Consider the following 21,771-nt stretch of genomic DNA (forward strand, 5'->3'; position numbering starts at 1 on the left):
GCCATTGAACCTTGAGCAGGAATGTGACATGATCAGACTTGTGCTTTTGAACTGTTAATTTGGTAGCTCTTTAGAGGGTGGATTGGAGAGAGGAGAGATTGAAAATAGGAAGACAAGTTAGTCTATTGAAGTAGTCCAAATTAGAGATAGGAGAGCCTGACTCTGTCAATCAGCAGGCATTTATTAAGTGCTTACAATGTGCCAGGCACTATGTTAAATACTAGGGATTTAAAGGCAAAATTGACACTTGATATTCTCAAGGAGCTGATTTGGAATAAGTGGAGAGAAGAGGACAGATGGGGAAAATCAAAGCAAAATTGAGAAGATGTGGCAGCTGTCTTAATATGAAGTTTGAAAGAGAACAGAATCAAGGATGATACCAAGTTTTGGAAATTGATTATTATAGAGGAATTATGGTGCTCTTGACAGAAATAGGGAAGCTGGGAGAAGGGGGGAGGATGAGTTTGTTAGGGGAGAAGATAATGAGTTCTATTTTGAATGTGCAGGGTTTTTTTTGGTTTGTTTTTGCTTTTTGGTGAGGCAATTGGGGTTAAGTGACTTGTCCAGGGTCACACAGCTAGTAAATGTCAAGTGTTTGAGGTCACATTTGAACTCAGGTCCTCCTGACTCCAAGGTCAGAGCTTTATCCACTGCGCCACCTAGCTGCCCCATGAGTTCTGTTTTGGACAATAAATGTAAAATAGAGACCCAGGCAAAGTGTGAGAAGAAATTTTAAGGGGTGTTCACTTTCACTCAGAAGTAGGGAGAGAGAGCAGAGAAAGCACCATATGAGAGCTGGCAACTGAGTTCCTTAAGACTGATGCTGGGACAAATTAATTCCAGGTATAGGGAATGGCATGGACTAAAGTATGAGAACGGGAGAGTGCAAGGTGGAGAATGTAGAATGGGAGATAAAAAGTAGTTTAGTTTGACTGGAATATGAAATTTTTTTAAAAAATTAATTTATTTTTAGTTTCAACAATCACTTCCATAAGCTTTTGAGTTGTAAATTTTCTCCCCTTCCCTCCCCACCTCCATCCCCAAGATGGTGTGCAATCTGATATAGGCTTTACATATACATTCCTGTTAAACATATTTTCACATTAGTCATGTTGTAAAGAAGAATTAGAACAAATAAGAGGAACCACAAGAAAGAAGAAACAAAACAAAAGAAAAAAAAAGAACAAATAGTATGCTTCAATCTGCATTCAAACTCCATAGTTCTTTTTCTGGATGTGTATAGCATTTTCCAGCATGAGACTTTTAGAGATGTCTTAGATCCTTGCATTGCTAAAAAGAGCTAAGTCTATTAAAATTAGTCATAGCACAACGTGGCTGTTACTGTGTACAATGTTCTCCTGATTCTGCTCACTTCACTCAGCATCAGTCCATACAAGTCTTTCCAGGTTTTTCTGAAGTCTGCCTACTCATCATTTCTTATAGCACAATAGTATTCCATTACATTCATATACCACAGCTTGTTCAGCCATTTCCCAGTTGATGGGTGTCCCCTCAACTTCCAATTCTTTGCTACCACAAAAAGAGCTGCTATAAATATTTGTACATATGGGTCCTTTTCCCTTTTTTATGATCTCTTTGGGAAATAGCCCTCGAAGGGCTATTGCAGGGTCAAAGGGTATGCACGTTTTTGTAGCCCTTTGGGCATAGTGGAATATGAAATTTGTGAAAAATCATGCTGACAGTATTAGCTAACATTACTGAAGTGCTTTAATACTTAAGAAGGCACTTTTCTCTCAGTAACCCTGTGAAGTAGCTAGCACAGATAACCTACCTAAATAGTTTCCAAATGTATAGAGTATCTGGGCGGCCAACTTGAGAATGAAGAATTGAGGATCTTGAAGAATAAGGGAGGTCAGAGTGTCTTCTTGTCACTTGTTTGGGCTAGGATAGATAGCAGGATAAGCCATATGACCCGTACATCAGATGATAATGGACAAGTAAGCAATGCTAGATTGTGAAAGTTCTTTAACATCAGGGTCAGGAGTTTATGCTTGATTAGAAATGTGTTTATGATACTTTTTGGTTTTGCATTTGTAATATATTATTGCAACATATATTCTCTTTCTTCTACCACCCAGGGAGTCCTCCCTTGTAACAAAAACAATTAAACCAAAATAGACCCCAAATCCAATTGCATATACAGCATTTAGCAGCAATAGTCCCCCTAACAAAAGGAAGGAAATATGTATCTTTGTCTTTTCTCTGGGGATAAAATTCATCATTACATGTACCTATCATTCACCTTTTTAGTATCATTTGTTTATGTTATTGTAGTTCACATTTTATTTGGAAGGCCACTGAAGGCTTTTAAGTACAAGGTATAATATGATCATGGAGGTGTGTTGGGAAAATTATTTGGTTATTAGTGTGGAGACTAGATTGGACATTAAATAGTTTGGAAGCAAGAAATTAGGATCCATTTTTGATCATTTAAGTGAATAGAGTTTGGGGCCTGAACTTAGGTAGCTATAGTCAGGGAAGAGAAAAATACCCTGATGAGGAAGACTGTGGAAATAGAAATGACATGTCTTGGCAACTAACTGGATATATAGCAGATGAGGGAAAGAGAAAAATCAAAGATGACCCCAATCTGGCATACTAGGAGGAAAAGGTGGTGCTGTCAATAGAAATAGAGAAGTTAGGGAGATTTGGAGGTTTGGGGAGGGGGGAAAAATGATGAGTTTAGTTTTGCATATGTTGAATTTGAGGTCTTGGTTAGATGTACAGATTAAGGTAATCAGCAGCCAGGTGGAGCTGGAGCTGGTGGAGGCTGTATGAGGAGGAAGGTTGGTCTGGGATGTAATAGTGGATGAGATCACTCTAGGGATACAGGAGACTGAAAATTTTCATTAGTATTCAGGAAACTTTTCAGCTGAGGGCACGAATTTCAGGTCTCCATCTATATGAAAGCATAATCTAATACTAGTTATTTTGGCAGACCAGGCAAAGAAGAGGTATTTTAGGTGGAAAAGAAGAAATAGGCTTTTTCTGATGAGAGGGAATAAGTGTAGGGTCTCCAACTTGGAAATGGGTGAAATAAGTGTGGAATACTAGCATGCTGGAGTAGAGCCTGAATAGTTTAGAAAGTAGGAAATAAGGTGAATTAACATTCTATGTAGGAGTTATACTTGGTAATGATTTCTTTTTGCTCCTATCTTTTGGTCCATCATCTTAACTGAACTTCTGATTATCTCTGCCATCCAGTTTTCTTTAGTTTGTATGAATTTCAAGAAACATCTCAACAGATTCTGTTATATTGAGAATAATACTTTCAAAAGTGATCCATATAAAATTGAACTCTGGCAACAACATTCCCTTTTCACCCTTCATTCCTAGTAGCTTGACTGTATCTTTCCTATCTATCTCTTCTTCACCTACAAGGCTACTACTCTAGGTCAAATATTCCTCTCCTTTCATCTGGGCTGTTGCAGTAGCCTCTGTTTTTTTTCTGGTTTCTGGTTTCTCCTCTCACCACTCCATCTTGCACGTAACTGCTATATGAATACTTCTAAGACGTGAGTATGACCATGTCTCTCCCTTGGCCAAAAATCAGTGTGTACCAAGACTTAGTAGAAAATAGCCAAGAAGCTCTCTGTAAGAAGCCTTTATCAGTTCTCCTTAATTTTAGTGCCTTGACTCTGAGACTGTTCCTAATTTATCCTTTATCTATCTTATTTGTACATAATTGTTTGCATATTGTCTCCCTATTAGATTGTGAGTTCTTGAGGCAAGGACTGTTTTTTGCCTTTTCTTGTGTCTCCAGAACTTCCCACGGTCAGTGCTTGGCACATGGTAGATGCTTAATGAATGCTTGTTGACTGTTGGCTAACACAACCATAAGAGAATTAAAAAGACTCGTTAAAAATATATTTCTCCTTATCCGAAATTTTTCATCATAAGCCTTTTAAGTTAAGATAATCTAACAATAAAATCAAATTTTGTATAATACAATAAGGGAAAGTAAAGATGTTATTTTCTTTCTTTCTCTTGAATTACAGTCCTGCATTGCTGACTATTGTTGGACATTTCCATCTGGATGTCCCATGGGTATTTCAAACTTAATGTGTTTAGTACAACTTATCTTCCCTGCCTCCTCCCCACATTCCCCCACTGCTTTCTGATGGTCCTGTTTCTGTTGAAAGCATCACAGTTGTACCATTACTTAGGTTCAAAACCTCATAATCATTCTTGACTTCTCTCTCTGTCCCTGTCCTGTACTGCCTCTATAGCTAATCAATTGCCAAGACTTATCAATTTTATCTCTGTAGCATCGCATCTGCCCTATTAACTCCACTAAAACTGCTACCACTCTAGTTCAGACCTGGTTCTTATCTGGATTTTTGTAATAGCATCCCAAAATACTGTAAAAAGTCTACCTGCTTCTGCTTTTTTCTCTCTCCATATTGTAGTTGCCAAAATAATTTTCTCAGGCCACCTGTCTGAATTTGCCATTCCTCTGCTTAAAAGTCTTCAGTGGCTACTTATGCCTTAGAGATAAAATACAAACTCTTTAGCCTGGCATTTAAAGCCCACTACAATTAGGCTCCTACCTTTGCATTTTATTTCCCTTCACGTACTTTGGGTTTCTGTCAAACTGGCCTACTAGCTATTCCCTCATATCTATATTCTGTCTCTGTGCCATTAAATAGACTGCCCCCCATGGCAGGAATGTATATTCTTCAAAGCTCAACTGAGGGCTCACCTTTTCGTTGAAGTCTGTTTGCTTGACCTACTGAGTTCTTAGTGCTTTCTCCCTCCTTTAATGATCTTAAATTTACCTATCTGCATACATATTGTATTTGAATATTCTCTCCTCTGCAGAAGGCAGCAATTATTTTGTTTTTGTAGCCTCAATATCTTGTACATAGTAGGTACATAATAAATATTTGTTGAATAATAAAATGTTGCATTTATATAGGGCTTTGAAGTTGACAGAACATTTTATTTACACCACTACTTTGAGGCGAGTGTTCATAGAATCATAAATTTTGAGCTGGAAGGGGTATTGGCCTCCTCATTTTACAGATGAGTAAACTGAAGCCTAGTGAAGTTAAATGACTTGCCCAAAACAGGTAGTAAACATCTGAGGTGGGATTTGAGTGAGGTTCTCTGATTCTAGAGCCAATGCTCTTTTCACTGTACCGCTCTGCTTGCTATTGCAAGTATTATCATCTCTACTTTTCAGATGAGGAAAATGAGGCTCTATGAGATTAAATGAGTTGCTCAAATAACTAGTAGGTGTTGGAACCCCATATGCAAATCTAGTTTTCTTTTAACTCTGAGTCTTATACTCTTAACACTATACCACCATATTTCTTCTCTAAAGTAGATAACACAGCTACTCATTTCCTCATTCTGACCTCTGGTTGCTTGATCCTTTTTCATTCTCCACTGTGCATCTCTCTTACTGTTGCTTCCCTTGCCTCCAACCCCACCTTTGCCCCGTTAGTTAGCTGTAACTCTGGAATTCCTTGCCTTCATGATCTTCCTCTTCTAGTCTGGAAATTCTTGTTCCTAGGAGAAATATTCTTTTCTTACTTCCTTCCTTTCTTTGCTTAAAGTAAGTATCTTGTGCTTATTTGGGTTGTTATATCCCTCCAGTAAGGTGTAAGCTTCTTGAGGGCAATGGCTATAGTCTTTGTGTATTCTCAGCGTTTAAGATGATGCTTTTTGTATAATAGGCCTTTTATAAATGTTTGTTGACAGTTGACAGTTACCTTTCCCTCACCCCTTATATATAATCAATTACCAAGTGCTGTTGATTTTACACTAAAACATTTCTGGCATTCATACTTTCCCCTTTTCCTATTGCTACCTCTGTGTTACAGGCTACCAAAGTGTGTGGTTTTTTTTTATGTGCAGATTTGGTTATGTAACTACACAGAAATCTTCAGTAGGCACTCTGCTTTTTAAACCTTTTCTTATACTAAGTCTTCCGCTCTAGCCAAACTGGATTGTTGATCGTGCCTTGAACATTCCCTGTACTTTGTTGTCTGCTACTACTATATCCTGTTCATGGTATTTCCTCTCCCACTTTCTTGACCACCTCTTGAGTAGTCTTTTTTTTTTTTTGATAATTAATTTATCTTTATTTTTCAACATTCACTTCCGTAAGATTTTGAGTTTTAAATTTTCTCTACCCTCCCCACTACTCCCTCCCAAGATGGCATGCAATCTGATATAAGCTCTACTTATACATTCATATTAAGTATAATTTCCCATTAGTCATGATGTAAAGAACAATTAGAACTAATGGGGGAGCCACGAGAATGAAGCAATAAAACAAAACAACAAAGGAAAAGGAGAACAAATAGTATGTTTCCATCTGTATTCAGACTCCATAGTTCTTTCTCTGGGTGTGGATAGCAATTTCCATCGTGAATCTTTTGGAGTTGTCTTAGATTCTTGCATTGCTGTGAAGAGCCATGTCTATCAAAGTCAGTCATCACACAGTGTGGCTGTTATTATGTACATTGTTCTCCTGGTTCTGCTCATTTCATTCTGCATTAGTTCATGGAAGTCTTTCCAGGTTTTTTTGAAGTCTGCTTGCTCATCATTTCTTATAGCACAATAGTATTCCATTACATTCATTTACCACAACCTTGTTCAGCCATTGCCCAATTGATGGGCATCCCTTCGATTTCTAATTCTTAGCCATCACAAAAAGAGTTGCTATAAATATTTTTGTACATGTGGGTCCTTTTCCCTTTTTTATGATCTCTTTGGTGTACAGACCTAGAAGTGGTATTGCTGGGTCAAAGGGTGTGTACAATTTATAGCCCTTTGGGCATAGTTCCAAATTGCTCTCCAAAATGGTTGGATCATTCCACAACTCCACCAACAGTGCATTAGTGTTCCAATTTTCCCACATCTTCTCCAGCATTTATTATTGTCCTGTTTTGTCATGTTAGCCAATCTGATAGGTGTGATGTGGTACTTGAGTAGTGTTTAAACTCCAACTCATGCTGCTACTTCCATGAAGGCTTTACTTCTCTGATATGCCGTTTTAAAAAATTAAATTTTATTTTATTTTCAAAGGAAAATCTGCCTTCTTTCCTTCCCACTTCCTTTTGTTGTGCCCTCCCACCCCACTGAGAAAACCCCCCCCCGAAAAACCCAAACCTACACATCTCATCTTCTTCTCCCCTCCTACCCCACCCCACTAGTCTCTATTACAGACATGTATAGTCAAGCAAAACAAATTCTTGCACTGGCCATATATCCAAAAAATATGTTTCAGTTTATATTGAATTCATCATCTCTCTCAGGAGGTGAGCAGGATGTTTCATTGTGAGCCCTCTTGAGTTGTGATTGGTCATTTTGTTAATAAGAATTCTTAAGCTTTTCACAGTTGTTTGTCTTTATAATATTGTGGTTATTGTACAAATTGTTCTCCAGGTTCTGAGCCCTGATATCTTAAATTTCTTCCATCTGATTGGGAACAATCATCCCTTTGGTGTCTCACGTAGCACATTTGTGGTTTTCTAATGTAATCATATAACATATTATGGTTATGTGTTTATCTTATTCCTTTTCTAGATTGTGTGTTTTGTGAGGCAGGAACTGGGTTAAATCTCCTTGAGGGCCTAGAACAGTACTCTGCACTTTGTAGGTACGTTATAAATGTTTTTGAATTGTGCCCAAATTCTAACTAGATGAAGGCCATATTCAAATTTATGACATAAATTTGCTGCAAGAGGTTCCTCAGAACTGATGTAAATGTCCAGTCACCAAACTATTTACAAGTCTTAATAATATGAAATAGAGATAGCCTTCATTATTCTCTCTTTACTTGGTTGGACAGAATGCAGTTCAGCTATAGCTTCCTTAGTTATGGTCATTAGTTTATGTGTCTTTGTGTCATTAGATATATTTATTTTAAATACTCTTTCTGAGGTTCATCTAATGTGACATATCCTTTCTATTGATTTTATTTGATCCCACAAAAATAATGTTGTTAGGTGAAATTTTATAAGGTCCAGTTTTAGTGTATCCATCTAATTATAGCATGTTAGGCAATTGGCCAAAGGGCATTTTAGTTGGGTTTGCTTATAATCTAGTATCGAGATATTGTTGACTGAGGCAGTAATATTTGAGCATAACTATAAATATTTTGCAAGAAAACAGAATAGTAGGTCATGGTATAAATAAGATTTCCTAATGATATATCTTTGTTTATATTTTAGAGGCTGAGAAACTGACTAAGATGAGTTCCCTTTTGGAAAGACTCCATGCAAAATTTAACCAAAACAGACCTTGGAGTGAAACCTTTAAGCTCATTCGTCAAGTTACGGTAAGGGTGATGAGAATCTGGGGCAAAGTGTTTTCTGAAAGGTGCTTTAACAGATTACTTGCAAAAGTCATGGATGTATTCAAACTGGTATATCTTCATGAATTCCATTCTAAAGTTTCTTTTTCTTGTAATTTATTACGGTATATAGTCTTTATATTGTTGCTGTCAACTTTAGAGATCCACCTATGAGATGACTATGAAATTCAATTAGTGATGTTTAAAAAAATTCAAGATCCGGGGCAGCTAGGTGGCGCAGTGGATAAAGCACTGGCCCTGAAGTCAGGAGGACCTTAGTTCAAATCCGGCCTCAGACCAAACACTTGATACTTACTAGCTGTGTGACCCTGGGCAAGTCACTTAACCCCAATTACCTAAAAAAAAAAAAATTCAAGCTCTTATAAGTTAAGACATTGATATAGATTTAGTGCTGTTAACAGGAAAGATCAGTGATGGGTGCCTTGAGTGCTTTACTTTGCTAATCATTTATCAGCTACAATCATTTTAACAGAATAAAAAGTAATTATGTGATTTATAGTAGAGTGTAGTCCTGGGTGAAAACCTGTGTAACTGAAACTATGATGTAGTCCTAGGTGAATACGTGTGTTAGCTAACCTTAGGAGTGTGACTATAACCATTATAAAGTTTGTATCTTAAGTATGTGACCATAATAATCATGCCTATATGTTAATCTTTATATTAAAAAAATGAAGTGTAAAGGGGCTTGATGAAGTAAGAAAGCCCTGTAAAAAGCTAATTGAGACATCATGGAAAGAACATAGTTAGCCTGCAAAATGTAATCTTGTTTCATACATGAATCATTTTCAAGAGGACTTGCTGCGCCATGCATGAATCAAGAGACCTGTAAATAACTGTGAATCTTGTTATTTGGGGTCTCAGACCATCTTGGGTAAACTGTAGACCACCATCTTTGTTTCTGTAATAAAGGATGGTTTATTTGCCAGAAAGGCAAAGTTTCTTTTTCACAGTGCTAGACTTGGAGGCAGGAAGATTTGGGTTTGAATCCTTCCTTAGGCACTACCTGTGTTTCTTTTAACCCCTCAATCTTAATTTCTTAATTTTAAAAATTGGTATATTCTTATCTGTGTTACCAGTCTGATAGAGGTGCAATGAGATTCTAGTGAGTAATGTATATTGAGCACTTTGTTAGACTCACAGTTCAGTATAAATGTCATTTGTTATTATTGTCATCATGCAAAGTGTGTTTGATAGGCCTTTCAAGTCAATTTTAAAAGTATTCAATAATACTATGTGTGCTAATATTATACTAAGCCTTTAGAGTTAATACCATGTTTAGATTAAGGCATATTTCCTGACTCCATGTAGGTTACAGTCTAGTAGCGAAATATTGAATAGGGACTGGTCTTGTGATTTCACTGGTATAGGGAATGTCCAAATAGGCAACTTTCTTTACTAATGGAGGTGGGCACCTTATCTGCTATTTATAGTCTTAGTCAGTTACCTAGAATAATGGTGTCAAACTCAAATACAAGGATCCTTGCAGCTACATATTGATTTAGAAAACACAAATTAACATTATGTTATATTTTCATTTATTTTGTTCAATATTTCCCAATTATTATTTCACCTATTTCGGGGAGCCACATCTCTCACTTTGAGCATGGAGAGGTTAAATGACGTTATGTGTTTGAGGTGGTATCAGAACCTAGGTCTTCCTGGCTTTGAGGCCTACTTTTTATCCATTATGCCATGCTACCTTTCCTAGTAGAGGTATAAATAATATATAGTAGAGGTGTAATAGGTATATAAGAGGTATAATAATACCTAGTAGAGGTATAAATGAATAAAAACAATACAAGGAAAATATTTTGTGGCATTTGAGGAGAAAGATGGTCATTACTGATTGAGGAATCAGCAAGGCTTCTCTGAGAATAGAACATTTGAATGGGGCTTCAGAGAATGATCAAGAATTCAGCAGGAGGGTTATATGAGTTAGGGAATTATAGGGAACAATGTAAGCATAGGCACGAAAGTAGAAAAGCAGAGAGTCTGTACAAGGAATGGTGAAGAGTCCAGTTTGGTTGGAGCATAAAAGTACATAGAAGAGAATGTTAGGAGAGGAAGAAAGCTGGGATGATACTAGTTTGTGGATTCCTTCATGGGCCAAACTAAAGAGCTTGAACTTTGTCAGCAGGCAGTTGGTTATCCTGAAAGGTTTTGGGCAGAGAGAAGGTAATAACCCCATTTAGGCATGAGGGAAAAGCAGATTAATACTGAGGAGAGAACTCTGGACTGGGAGTCAGAAGGAACATGGGGCCTAATAATCCTCCTGACTTTTTGTTACCTTGGCAAAGTCTTTTTATCTTGCTGAGCCTCTGCTTCCTCATTTGTAAAATGGGAAGTATAATACCTGTGGTATCTGGTGAGATAATGTCTACGAAGTCTTTTATAAATGTCAGTTATTCTTATGATAGTGAGATTCTGCTGTAATTCAGTGGTTACCAGTAAGATTAATTCAATATTTATTCTCTTTTCCCTCTACATAGGAAAAGCGGGTTGTGATGAGTACTGGTGGTCACCAGTATTTGGTCAGCTGTTTGGAGACCTTGCAGAAGGCACTCAAAGGTTTGTCTTGCCTCAGTCTCAGATATTATACATAGGAGAGACAATATGGCATAGAAGAAAGAGCTTTGTACTTTGAAATTAGAAAAAAACCTGGGTCCGAATCCTACCTCTGATACTTTTTGGCTTGGTGACCTTGGACGAATTATTTTCACCTACTTAAGCCTCAATTTCCTCATCTGTCAATCAGGGCTAATGCTTTTAGTGTAGGACCTATCTTATCTATCTCTTATTGTGAGGCCTAAATGAAATAACATATGTAAAAGCACTTTGTAATTCCTAAAGCGTTCTAAAGTCAACTTCTTATTGTACTTAACACTGAAACTACAAATTCATATGATTTTTGATTTGTAGGTATTTACCTCTACTGTTACTAAACCTAGTGACAATTATATGTGAAAAACTTCTTCAATGCTGTAAGCTCTCCTTTTAGTCCTCATTTTTAATGACAGAGACTTAAAAGACAAGTGATGACAGTTAAACATGGGTACTAGGCCTTTGTGTTCTCTTTATAATGAATAATTAGTTACTTTAGAAGTAAACAAACACTGTTTCATTGAAAATATTTTTGCATTGTTAATGGAGAATGTTTTTAGGAAAGTGATCAAAAGATTTAAAATGAATTCACATAATCATTTTGACAACTATTATACTGTTTACTCTCAGACAACTGCAGTTTTTTTGTTGTGACTTGTCACCAATAAGACTGGATGTTCTGAGCTGTTTATTGTTCCTATGTGTGATTGATGTTGCTCCTAATTTTTTAATACTATCATAAAAAAAATTTGGACTCTTTCAGTTAAAACATAGCTATCCTTGAATGATGAAAGTTGGGATGGGGAAGTTCAGTCTTTCACTCTTCCAATAGATGTTGCTTATTTTAACTCTCTTTAGAATCTAGCCTTCCTGCAGATCTTGGTACTAATCCCTTAAAATTTAGAATCAGTTTTACCAATCACATGGGCATACAGATGTAAGTTTTGGAGGGTCATCTAGATGCCTTACAATGATCCACTGCCAAAGAGTACATAATAGTGTGCTAATTAGCTTGGCTTTGAACCTTCCTGGTAATATTCATTTTTGCCTTTTTTTCAGTGACATCTTTGCCAGCAATGACTGACCGTTTGGAGTCTATAGCAAGACAGAATGCGTAAGTAGTTTTCTAACTATAGACATAGAAACATTTTAAATTGTTGTTGACTTCGGGGGTAGGAGGAGTGAGTTCTTCATTTATCTTTTAATAATTTTTTTTTTTGTTTGTTTGGTTCCTGTCAGACTGGGCTCTCATCTTAGTGCCAATGGTACCGAATGTTACATCACATCAGATATGTTCTATGTGGAAGTGCAGTTAGATCCTACAGGGCATCTTTCTGATGTCAAAGTAGCTCATCATGGAGAGAATCCCGTGGTATGTGTTCCTGAGATTTCTTTGGAAACTGTTACTTATACAGCGAGATAAACTAAAAGTGAATTGTTGATAATTCTTAGGGTTTAAATGACTTAAGTTCAGGTATTTAATGAGCCACTGCATAAATCAAGGGTTCCCAGCCCTTTTTCTTATACTCTTTTCCTTTCAAGAAACCTTCCTCTACCTCCTATGAAATATGAATACTAGAGTTTACCATGCTTATTATGCACATAGATTATTTTTCCATTAAGAGAAATTAGCTCTTTGACAAGCTTCTCATACTCTGTATTGATCCCTTGAACTAAATAATTGACTTGCTTTAGTATTGTCTTCTTTCTGTTACATAGCTTGTTATTACATAGAATTTAATACAAAAAGTTCTGATATGAATTTCAATTCAAAGTAAAGTGAAAATATCAGAATAACCTGTTAAAACATAGTGTTGTGGATATTAACCTGCAGTGATGCTTCTAAAGAGAGATTCTAGGATATTTACTGAGCACTATTCCTTTTTTAAACTAATTATGTATTTGCCTGGATTTTGAAGAAACCCCATTGGATTATCAACTAAAAAGGGATGTTTTCTTTTAAGGTTTTAATTATAAAATGTTCTGGGGAAAAAAGGGGAGAAACTCAGTGTTTCAAAAATGTTGTGTTTAGATTTTTAGAAAACAATCTTTTTGTTTTCAGAGCTGTCCTGAGCTGGTGCAACAACTGAGGTGAGAAAGTGATATTTAAATTACTTGATACTGATTGACAATGTTGTTCTGATCTCTGAAGGAAATTGAAATTTTGGTAGGTTTTCAGCATCTTTGCTTAAAATTTCATAGCAGCTTTCTAAGTTACTTTCCTTTTTATATCTTGGCCAGAGTTAGCCATATGAACTCCATAGAGAGAAAGAAAGTACCTGGAACATAATCTCTGAATGATGGAACATTCAGAGAAAATATCCAAGTAACACGAAGAAAATCTTCCAAAGTTTTCATTTTTAGAAAGATACTTTTTTGTTAGTCATTGACGCAATTCATTTATTTGCCTCTATTTGTAAGACTCAAGGCAAGAAATTTTTCCCTTTGGCAGATCTGCTTGTGTAAGTGCTTCTGCCTCCTTGGCTTGGCACTTTTCTCCTTCCGTCCAGTTGTGAAACTCCTGCTCAAGAGTGTGATGTGGAGAATATATGTGTTCACTTGGATCACTACACTTCCTATAGACTGGAAGACAACTTTGTCACTTGGATTTTTTTTTTTAAATTTATTTTTAGCATTTTTTTTCTTTAGTTTTTAGGCAGTTGGGGTTAAGTGACTTACCCAGGGTCACAGAGCTAGTAAGTGTCAAGTGTTTGGTGTGGGGTCACATTTGAACTCAGGTCCTCCTGACTTCAGGGCTGGTGCTCTATCCACTGTGCCACCTAGCTGCGCCCTGTCACTTGGATTTTAAAGCAAACTTAGGCTTGCCTATTCGAAGGTTCTTGGAGGAAAGAAACTCTAAAATTTTTTATATTTAACATCAAAATCTGAACTTTCAGAATCCTACCTGGATGTATCTTGGAATGTATGACAGTAACATAATATAGCATATTAACAGAATAAATTAAATTTTAAGTCTTAAGCTTGAAGTCTTAAAGACTCTGGTAGAAATGTAATCAGAATATACCCATTTGATATTAACATGAACAAAGTAGGAGACCTTTTCTTTACTTCTGTGCTCTGGATTAAAAAAACTTTTTTTTTTAATGAAATCTCTTTGTTTTTAGATGACCTTTATTTTCCTTCTTTCCTTCCCTACTCGGTGAGCTGCCCCTAGTAATAAAGAATTTAAAAAAAACAGAGGGGGACAAAAGAAAAACTAATCAACAAGTTAGGTGAATCTTAGAGTATTTGAACTATTCCACACCTTTAGTCCCTTAATGCTGTAAGGAATAGAGTATGCTGTTGACTTCTATTGCAATAATATGAAACTGAAGTAGAAATTTGTAATTTTTTGCTTTTGTAAATCTCAGTGCAGTGGTAGCATATGTATTAGATATTTTGGTTGGTTTTATTTAACTCTTTTTCCTCCTTTGTTACAAGGAATACTGTTGTATTTATTTTGTATATATGATGGATCTGTCTCATTAGAAAGTAAGCTTCTTGAGAACAAGGACTGTTTAAAGTTGGTCTTTAGCACATATTAGGTGCTTAATAAATGCTTATTGTTTGAAAGTCTTACTGGGGAAGGGGAATTGGGAGGGATAGGATATATTTGGAAATTTAGGTATTATTGAAATAAAAGACATCTGACTGTGACCCTGTGGAGCATAGCACACTGATGGTGTCCATGGGGTTTTCTTGGTAAGGGTACTGAGTAGTTTGCCATTTCCTTCTCCAGAGTCAAACAGAGGTTAAGTGGCTTGCCCAGGGTCACACAACTAGTAAGTGTCTGAGACCAGATTTGAACTCAGGTTTTCCTGACTCCAGGCCTAGAGCTCTATACACTGAGCTGTACATTACTTAAATTCCCCTTAGATCCTGCCCCTGCTTCTCTCCCACAGAGCCATCCATCATAACAAAGAATTTTGACATCAGTAAAATTTAATTTTATAATTCAAGGGGCAGCTAGGTGGTGCAGTGAATAGAGCACTGGCCTTGGAGTCAGGAGGATCTGAGTTCAAATTCGGCCTCAGACCAAACACTTGACACTTAATAGCTTTGTGACCCTGGGCAAGTCACTTAACCCCAATTGCCTTAAAAAAAAAATTCGAGCAAAATTTTGATGCAGAATAATGAAAGTAACCATAATGTATTGGTTGAAACATTAGAAAGCTGTGTTATTGCCATGTTACTGAAAAAGGGCGAAATGTATTTCCTAGCTCCAGTAGATTTAACATTAGCATAGTAAGAATATTAATATTAATATTAAAAATAATAACATTTATATAACTCTTTAAGATTTACAAAATACTTTACGATTATTATCTCCTTTAATGCCCAGAATGGTCTTAGGAGGTAGATACTGTTATTATCCTAATTTTACAGATGAGGAAACTGAGGCAGACAGTGGTTAAGTGAATTGCCTAGGGTCATAGAACTAGTATCTGAGGTAGGATTTGAACTCGTGTCTTCCCATTTCCAGGTTCAGTGCTCTAGTCACTGCACCATCTAGCTGCCTCAATCAGTATTCTGTTAACACCTGGAATTTATTTACAAAAAAGAGTGATCTGTCAGCATAGCATATTATTTAAGGACAAATTTCTCACATTTGTCTGAAGAGAAAGAATATAGTTTTCATGGAGGCACACACAGTGCAACTAGAGGCTACATTTTGGTATTATAGATGTCAAATTAGGGGGTAAAGTTGGGGGTAGAGAAGTGTGACCTATATTCCTACTAGTATATTATCCTTGCAGTGTGAATCAATCAAGATCTCTTGTTAGCTTCTTCACCGTAATAATGAGTCAGAGCCAGGGAGAGAGGAGAAAACAAATTGTTGAACTTTGTTATTTTAATTAAGTTAAATTTAATTTTGGTCCACGTTTTCACTGAACATTTTCATCCCACAGGGAGAAAAATTTTGATGAATTCTCCAAGCATCTCAAAGGCCTTGTTAATCTGTATAAACTTCCAGGGGACAAGTATGTTCTTTTAAATTTTTCCTCTTTTTTTGGTTAAGAAAAATATTGTTTCATTGTAAGTCATTGATAGATGTTTATGTATTATCATTATTGTGTTAAGAAATTTACTAGGATTGTCTGTGAACCAATCCATTTTACTATTTTTATCCATATTGAGATCTTGAAAATAGAGCTAACAGAAATCTCCTAAAGCTAAATTTCAATATCTGTAAAGCTGATTGTAAGGGCAGAAGGGTGAGTGATTGTGATGCTTGTTATTGCATTAGTATTTTAGTGTATTGAACAGAGAAGAATAGGTATTGTGGAACTAGTATGTCAGTTTCATTGAGTTACCCCATCTAGGATTCTGCCAGACGAACTTGCTGCTTTGGCATCTGGTCTTGGATCCTTTATCTGAAATTGCAAAATCAACTTTAGTGAATCAAACTGAAGTACATTTGAGATGTTTAAGAAGTGTTTGCTTCCAATTCTGGCCATTTCACATTGAAGTGATGGAAGCAATTTATTTTGTAAAATGTATTTTATTGATATCTTTTGCTTTTTATATTATCTGCATTTCTAAAATGTTCCTTCCATATCCCCTTTCAAGAGAGTAATCCTTTATTAACAAAGAAAAAAAGGAGAATAAGTTCAGCAACAGTAGCAAATCTAAATGATGTCTCACATCCAGTGTTCTATACCCATAATCCCCCAACTCTTCCAAGAAGCAGGGAAGATACCATCTCATGTCTTCTTTCAGTCCAAGCTTGGTCAATATAATTTTGTAGCGTTCATTTTCTATTTTATTCTTACTGTTCTTTTCATATGTTTGTTGTCTTAATGTATAATTTTCCTCATTTTTCTTACTTTGCTTTGTGTTCAGAGTATTTAAGTATTCCTATATTTTGCTGTGTTCATCATATTCATCAATTTATAATACAGTAATAATCCATTAAATTAATGTGTCTCACCTTGTTTAGCCATTCCCCAATTGATGAGTATCTATTTTGTTTTCAGTTCTTTGCTGCTTCAAAAGTGCTACTATAAACATTTTAGTGTATATGTTACCTTTCTTTTTCTTACTAACTTCTCTGGGTAGATATCTAGTAGTGGGTTCTCATGGTCAGAGAGTATGGACATTTCAGTTACTTTTTGCATTATTCCAAATTGATGTTTACAATTTCATGCCAACAGCTATTTTGACTTCTTTTTTTTCCCCCAATTCTCTTTCCAGCAAACTAAAGACTAAAATGTACTTGGCTCTCCAATCCCTAGAACAAGATCTGTCCAAAATGGCACTTATGTACTGGTAAGATTGGCTAAAGCCAACATCACTTTTTATATGTAGGACAGTGGTTCTCAAATTTTATTATCTTCTCATTCCCAAGCTACGTAATACATGTGCTGTCTAAGCGAGCACCCTGTGCCGCATGGTTATCACCATATTCCACACACCTGATTTTTCCTGCATTATATCTCTTAGTTATTTTAACCACTAAATAGTCATTTAATATTCCATAGCTCTCAGTCTTTGTGGTACCTTGCCCTGCCAAGGTTGGCCTTCCTCATTTAGACAAATACTACTATAGTCTCTAAATCTTATGTTGACCAGATGTAGAGTCTTATTAGCATTGTATGTTAAAGTAACTAATTACCTTGACTAGATAGTAAATTGGACCTATTCCATGTACAATTATGGTTAAAAGTGTTCAGGACAGATTTAGTGTTGAAGGGAACTCTTAGACCATAATATGGATAAGGAAAACTAATGCTCATTTGTGGTAAAACTTTGTCTTACAGGAAAGCTACCAATGCAAGTCCCCTAGACAAGATACTTCATGGCAGTGTTGGATATCTCACCCCAAGGAGTGGGGGTATGTTATTATATTTTGCTTATTTTGAAAAATGGATATCTTTAGGTGACCAGCCACTTTATCTCAAGTTTGTTATTAAAATATACATTAGGTGAAAGTTACTGATTTTCAATTCAGTGTCCATTTATACTGACTTTCTATTCTTGACTAGAAAGCCTAGAGTGGTTTCTTTTGTTGCATTAAGGAAAGCATGGCCTCAAGAACTGTTCATAAGACATAAAACATAGTTTCATAAAATATCATGAATTACTTTGGAGAGTGAATCACTGTATATGAAATTGTTTTTTTCACAGGGATATGAATGACTTTATGACTTTATAAGTAATTCACCTGAATTATAGCTCTATTTAGACATAAGCTAATTTTAATTTCCATAGGTCACTTGATGAATTTGAAGTACTATGCCTCCCCCTATGATCTATTGGAAGATAAGACAGCAACCCCAATCATTTTGCATGAAAATAATGGTAAGTCTTGCTTTTCTACAGGAAGGTTTATAGATAAATCAGTATCTTTGCTTTAGAGGTGGAATGGATCTTAGAGGCCATCTGGTTGAACAACTTCAGTTTACAAATGAGGAAACTGAGACTTGGAGAGGTTAAGTGATTTTCACATGTTTATATAGCTTGGTGTCAGAGGCAGGATTTGAACTCATGTTTTCTTGACTCCAAGGTCAATACTCCATCAGATATTAAGTGCTTCATCTTAAAGCACTTATGCAGAAATAAGGAATTGAGACCATTGTGTGTTATTCAGGTGAGATGCTATAGAAGTGGTTGATGGCTTCTATTTGCTTTTTATTTTATTGTTAATTCTTTATTATGTACATGACAAACATCAACAAACATGAATATTTACATTTACCAAAAGCAGAAGTGTATTATATACAGAATCTTGAGTCCCTCTTACCTATATATTGTTTTAAAGTATATATTAAAATTAACTTGGTAGTGCCAACACTGCACTTGCTTGTCTGTGTGCCTTTCTGAACTTTTTTGCTCTCATTTATTTTTTAGAGTTTGCAGCACAGTGTTTTTCTCTGAAGACTGTTTGTGAATTATTGGCCCTTTGTTTTCTGTTTTCAGAAGTTCTGGGTAGTTTTCTTGTATTATTTCTTGCATTTGTGACTTATGTTCTCCTGGGATACCTGTAATCCTTAAGTTGTCTTTATGCATCTTGCCTTTGGGATCAATATGTTTTACTTGTAAGGAAATCGTGGTTTTTTTTTTTTTTAACATTATTGCTTTTTTCTCTTTTTTTTTTTTTCAGTTGTCTTTTACTTCTGTTTATTTATATTCCCAATCCATTATTCTCTCTTTTGTCAGGAAGACTTGAATTCAAATTTGGCCTGAGGCACTTAGTAGCTACATGACCCTGGGCAAGTCAGTTAACCTTTGTTTGCCTCAGTTTTCTCATCTGTTAAATAGGAATAATAATAGTACCTATTTTCCAGAGTTGTTGTGAGGATCAAGTGAGATAATAATTGTAAGACACTTAGCACATATAAATGCTAGTTATTAGCTACCATCATTATTGTTATTAGTTATTATTTAGTGAGACTTGATGGAGGCAATGTTCTTCTATTATGTCAATTATTTTTTCTGAGCAGGCCATAAATTTTGCTTACACAATTCTTATTTCTCTTTTAATCCAGTAAGGAACATCCTGCTCTGGTTCCATATTATTTTGGAAATCCACAGGGTCCTCTGCTGCATTGGTCTTGATTAATTTTCCATTGTCTTATAATATTTATTTATAGAAGTCTGTACTTCTTAGGTGATGTGAAGACTATATTTCCTTCTGTTATTAATGTCTCCTCTGTTGCTTTGATATGCTTATGCTCAGGATCTTTGGGGAGCTAGGTGGTACATTAGGTAGAGCTCTGGGCTTAAAGTAAGGAAGACCTGAGTTCAAATTTGGCCTCAGACACTTACTAGCTGTGTGACCTGGGCAAGTCACTTAAACCTGTTTACCTCAGTTTCCTCATCTGTAAAATGACCTGGAGAAGGAAATGGCAAACCACTTCAGTATCTTTGCTAGGAAAACCCCAAATGGGGTCACTAAAAGTCCTGTAGAACTGAACAGGACTGATAAAACAGGGTCTTTAATTGTGTTTTTTCCACCTGAGATCTTGAGTAATTTCAGTCTTTTTTTCTGCTTATATTTCCCTTTCATTCATTGTCTGACACTTTTACCTTTCAGACCTTAGGGGCTGGACCTCCAAACCATCTTAACTTCTACTCATACTACATAATCATGTTTCACAGGCCTCAGTCTCTTCCCCAAGTCATTTCTGTGTGGACACAATTGACCCCAGCTGGATGGGGTCTTTTGATTTGTCACAGCACAGAGAGCTGCCTCACTGCTGGCCTAGCCAGAGCGGTCTTTTTGCCTTTTGGTTATCTACTACTATGAAGAACGTGATAGGGTAGAGTTGGGTTCTGTCCAAAGTCCTTGAGGCATCTTGAGCAGCCCTCTTGCTAGAGTATGGTGAGTGGTAGAGGAGGAGTTGATGAGTGGAATTAGTCTTCTCTGCTGTTGGTTTATCAAATTCTCCTGTCATTAGGATTCTTGTTGTCTTAGCCCATGGAGACAACTAAAATTGATTTATGTCTTGCATATGATTCCTATTTTGGAGAGATTTAAGAGGTGGTGAGGATTAGAGAAAATGTGTAGTCCTCCATCTTTTTGGTTATGTGACCTGGAAGTCTCTTGTTCATTTTAAAAATGTTTTGTTAGTGCTTTTCTTTTCTTCATATGTTTTGTTTTCACTATCATTATTTCTTCTCCCTCATAATTCTGTACCATCACAACCTACCCCCCAAAGCCCCTCAGAGTTATAGAATAGTCAAGGAAAAAGATTCACACATGCCTTGTCTGAAAACATGTCTTATTCTGTCTCTCTGTTCTGTCACCTCTCCCAGGAAGTGTAGGCAGTATGGTTCATTATCAGGCATAAGCAAGTTACTACATTGATCCGAGTTCTTAGGCTTATCAAAGTCGTTTTCCTTTAAAAAAATCTTTAAAGTTGTAGTCATTGTATAAATTGTTCTCCTAGTTCTGCTCATTTTCCTCTTCATCAGTTCATAAAAGTCTGTTCAGATTTCCCTTTTATCATTTCTTATTACACCTATTAAGGTTAAAGTTTTTTATGGATTTCTGAGAAATGTTTTCAGGTCATATTGAATCTTGTTTTCTTTGCTGCTCGATTTACTGTTATAGTAACTTGGTAGGAATTATTGAAAAGAAGAATTCATAGCTAGCCTTAATTACTGTTTCCTTAGATTTTGTATTAAACCTAGAATATAATGGCTTGTATAAATATATATTTCTTCCTTGTATTGTGTTATTTCTCGTGTCTGGTTTTTCTTATTGAGGGTCTTGATTGATTAGAAAGATAGCTTTTGGTATCTCAGCTGAAAAAGGTATTACTAATAGCTAAATTCTGTAGACAATAATAATAATTAATAAACATAGCAGTCATTGGCAATTACTTCTACAAATTGCTTTCTTCATAACACCCCTGTGAGGCAGGTAAAACAGGTTATAGAGAGCAAGACTCTATTTTAAAAATTTTAACTCCCGTATAATGTTAATTAAATTGAGACCTGAAAGAGCACTGTTTGGGGAGAAAGAAAGTTTGAAATTCACAGAAAGATGTAAATCTACAAAATATCTGTAATTCTCATTCCTGGTCTGCTTTCCTTAGCATGGAGAATTCTTGTATCAGAGCTCTCTCCACCCAGGCAGCTCAGTGGCTCAGGGTGTAAGTCCTAAGGGCTAAAGGGCACCTTGCTCAGGGTTACACAGCCAGGTAAGAGAGAGGCTGGATCTGAACTTTTGTGACTCCAATCATATTTTCTCCACTTTGCCATTCTGCTGCTATCCATAGATATAGTACAAAATCATATATGCATACCTATACAAACACATGCACACCCACACACGCACACATTTATATATACCCACATGCATACATATATAC

At 36.1% G+C, this 21,771-nt stretch overlaps 1 protein-coding gene across 1 annotated transcript in view; it reads left to right on the forward strand.

Annotated features, from left to right (window-relative positions):
• Positions 1-21,771, forward strand: part of MED1 (mediator complex subunit 1) — a 37,099-nt gene that overhangs the window by 2,271 nt on the left and 13,057 nt on the right. Inside the window, exons 2-10 of the mRNA XM_027872724.1 lie at positions 8,208-8,314; positions 10,840-10,918; positions 12,011-12,065; positions 12,191-12,323; positions 13,014-13,042; positions 15,862-15,933; positions 17,147-17,221; positions 17,713-17,786; positions 18,164-18,253. Of these exons, the coding sequence (XP_027728525.1) occupies positions 8,208-8,314; positions 10,840-10,918; positions 12,011-12,065; positions 12,191-12,323; positions 13,014-13,042; positions 15,862-15,933; positions 17,147-17,221; positions 17,713-17,786; positions 18,164-18,253 (714 nt within the window). The remainder of the gene's footprint in view (positions 1-8,207; positions 8,315-10,839; positions 10,919-12,010; positions 12,066-12,190; positions 12,324-13,013; positions 13,043-15,861; positions 15,934-17,146; positions 17,222-17,712; positions 17,787-18,163; positions 18,254-21,771) is intronic.

The sequence above is a fragment of the Vombatus ursinus genome, unplaced genomic scaffold (assembly GCF_900497805.2).
Source record: "Vombatus ursinus unplaced genomic scaffold, bare-nosed wombat genome assembly UNPS02014801.1, whole genome shotgun sequence".
In the NCBI taxonomy this organism is placed as follows: Eukaryota; Metazoa; Chordata; class Mammalia; order Diprotodontia; family Vombatidae; genus Vombatus; species Vombatus ursinus.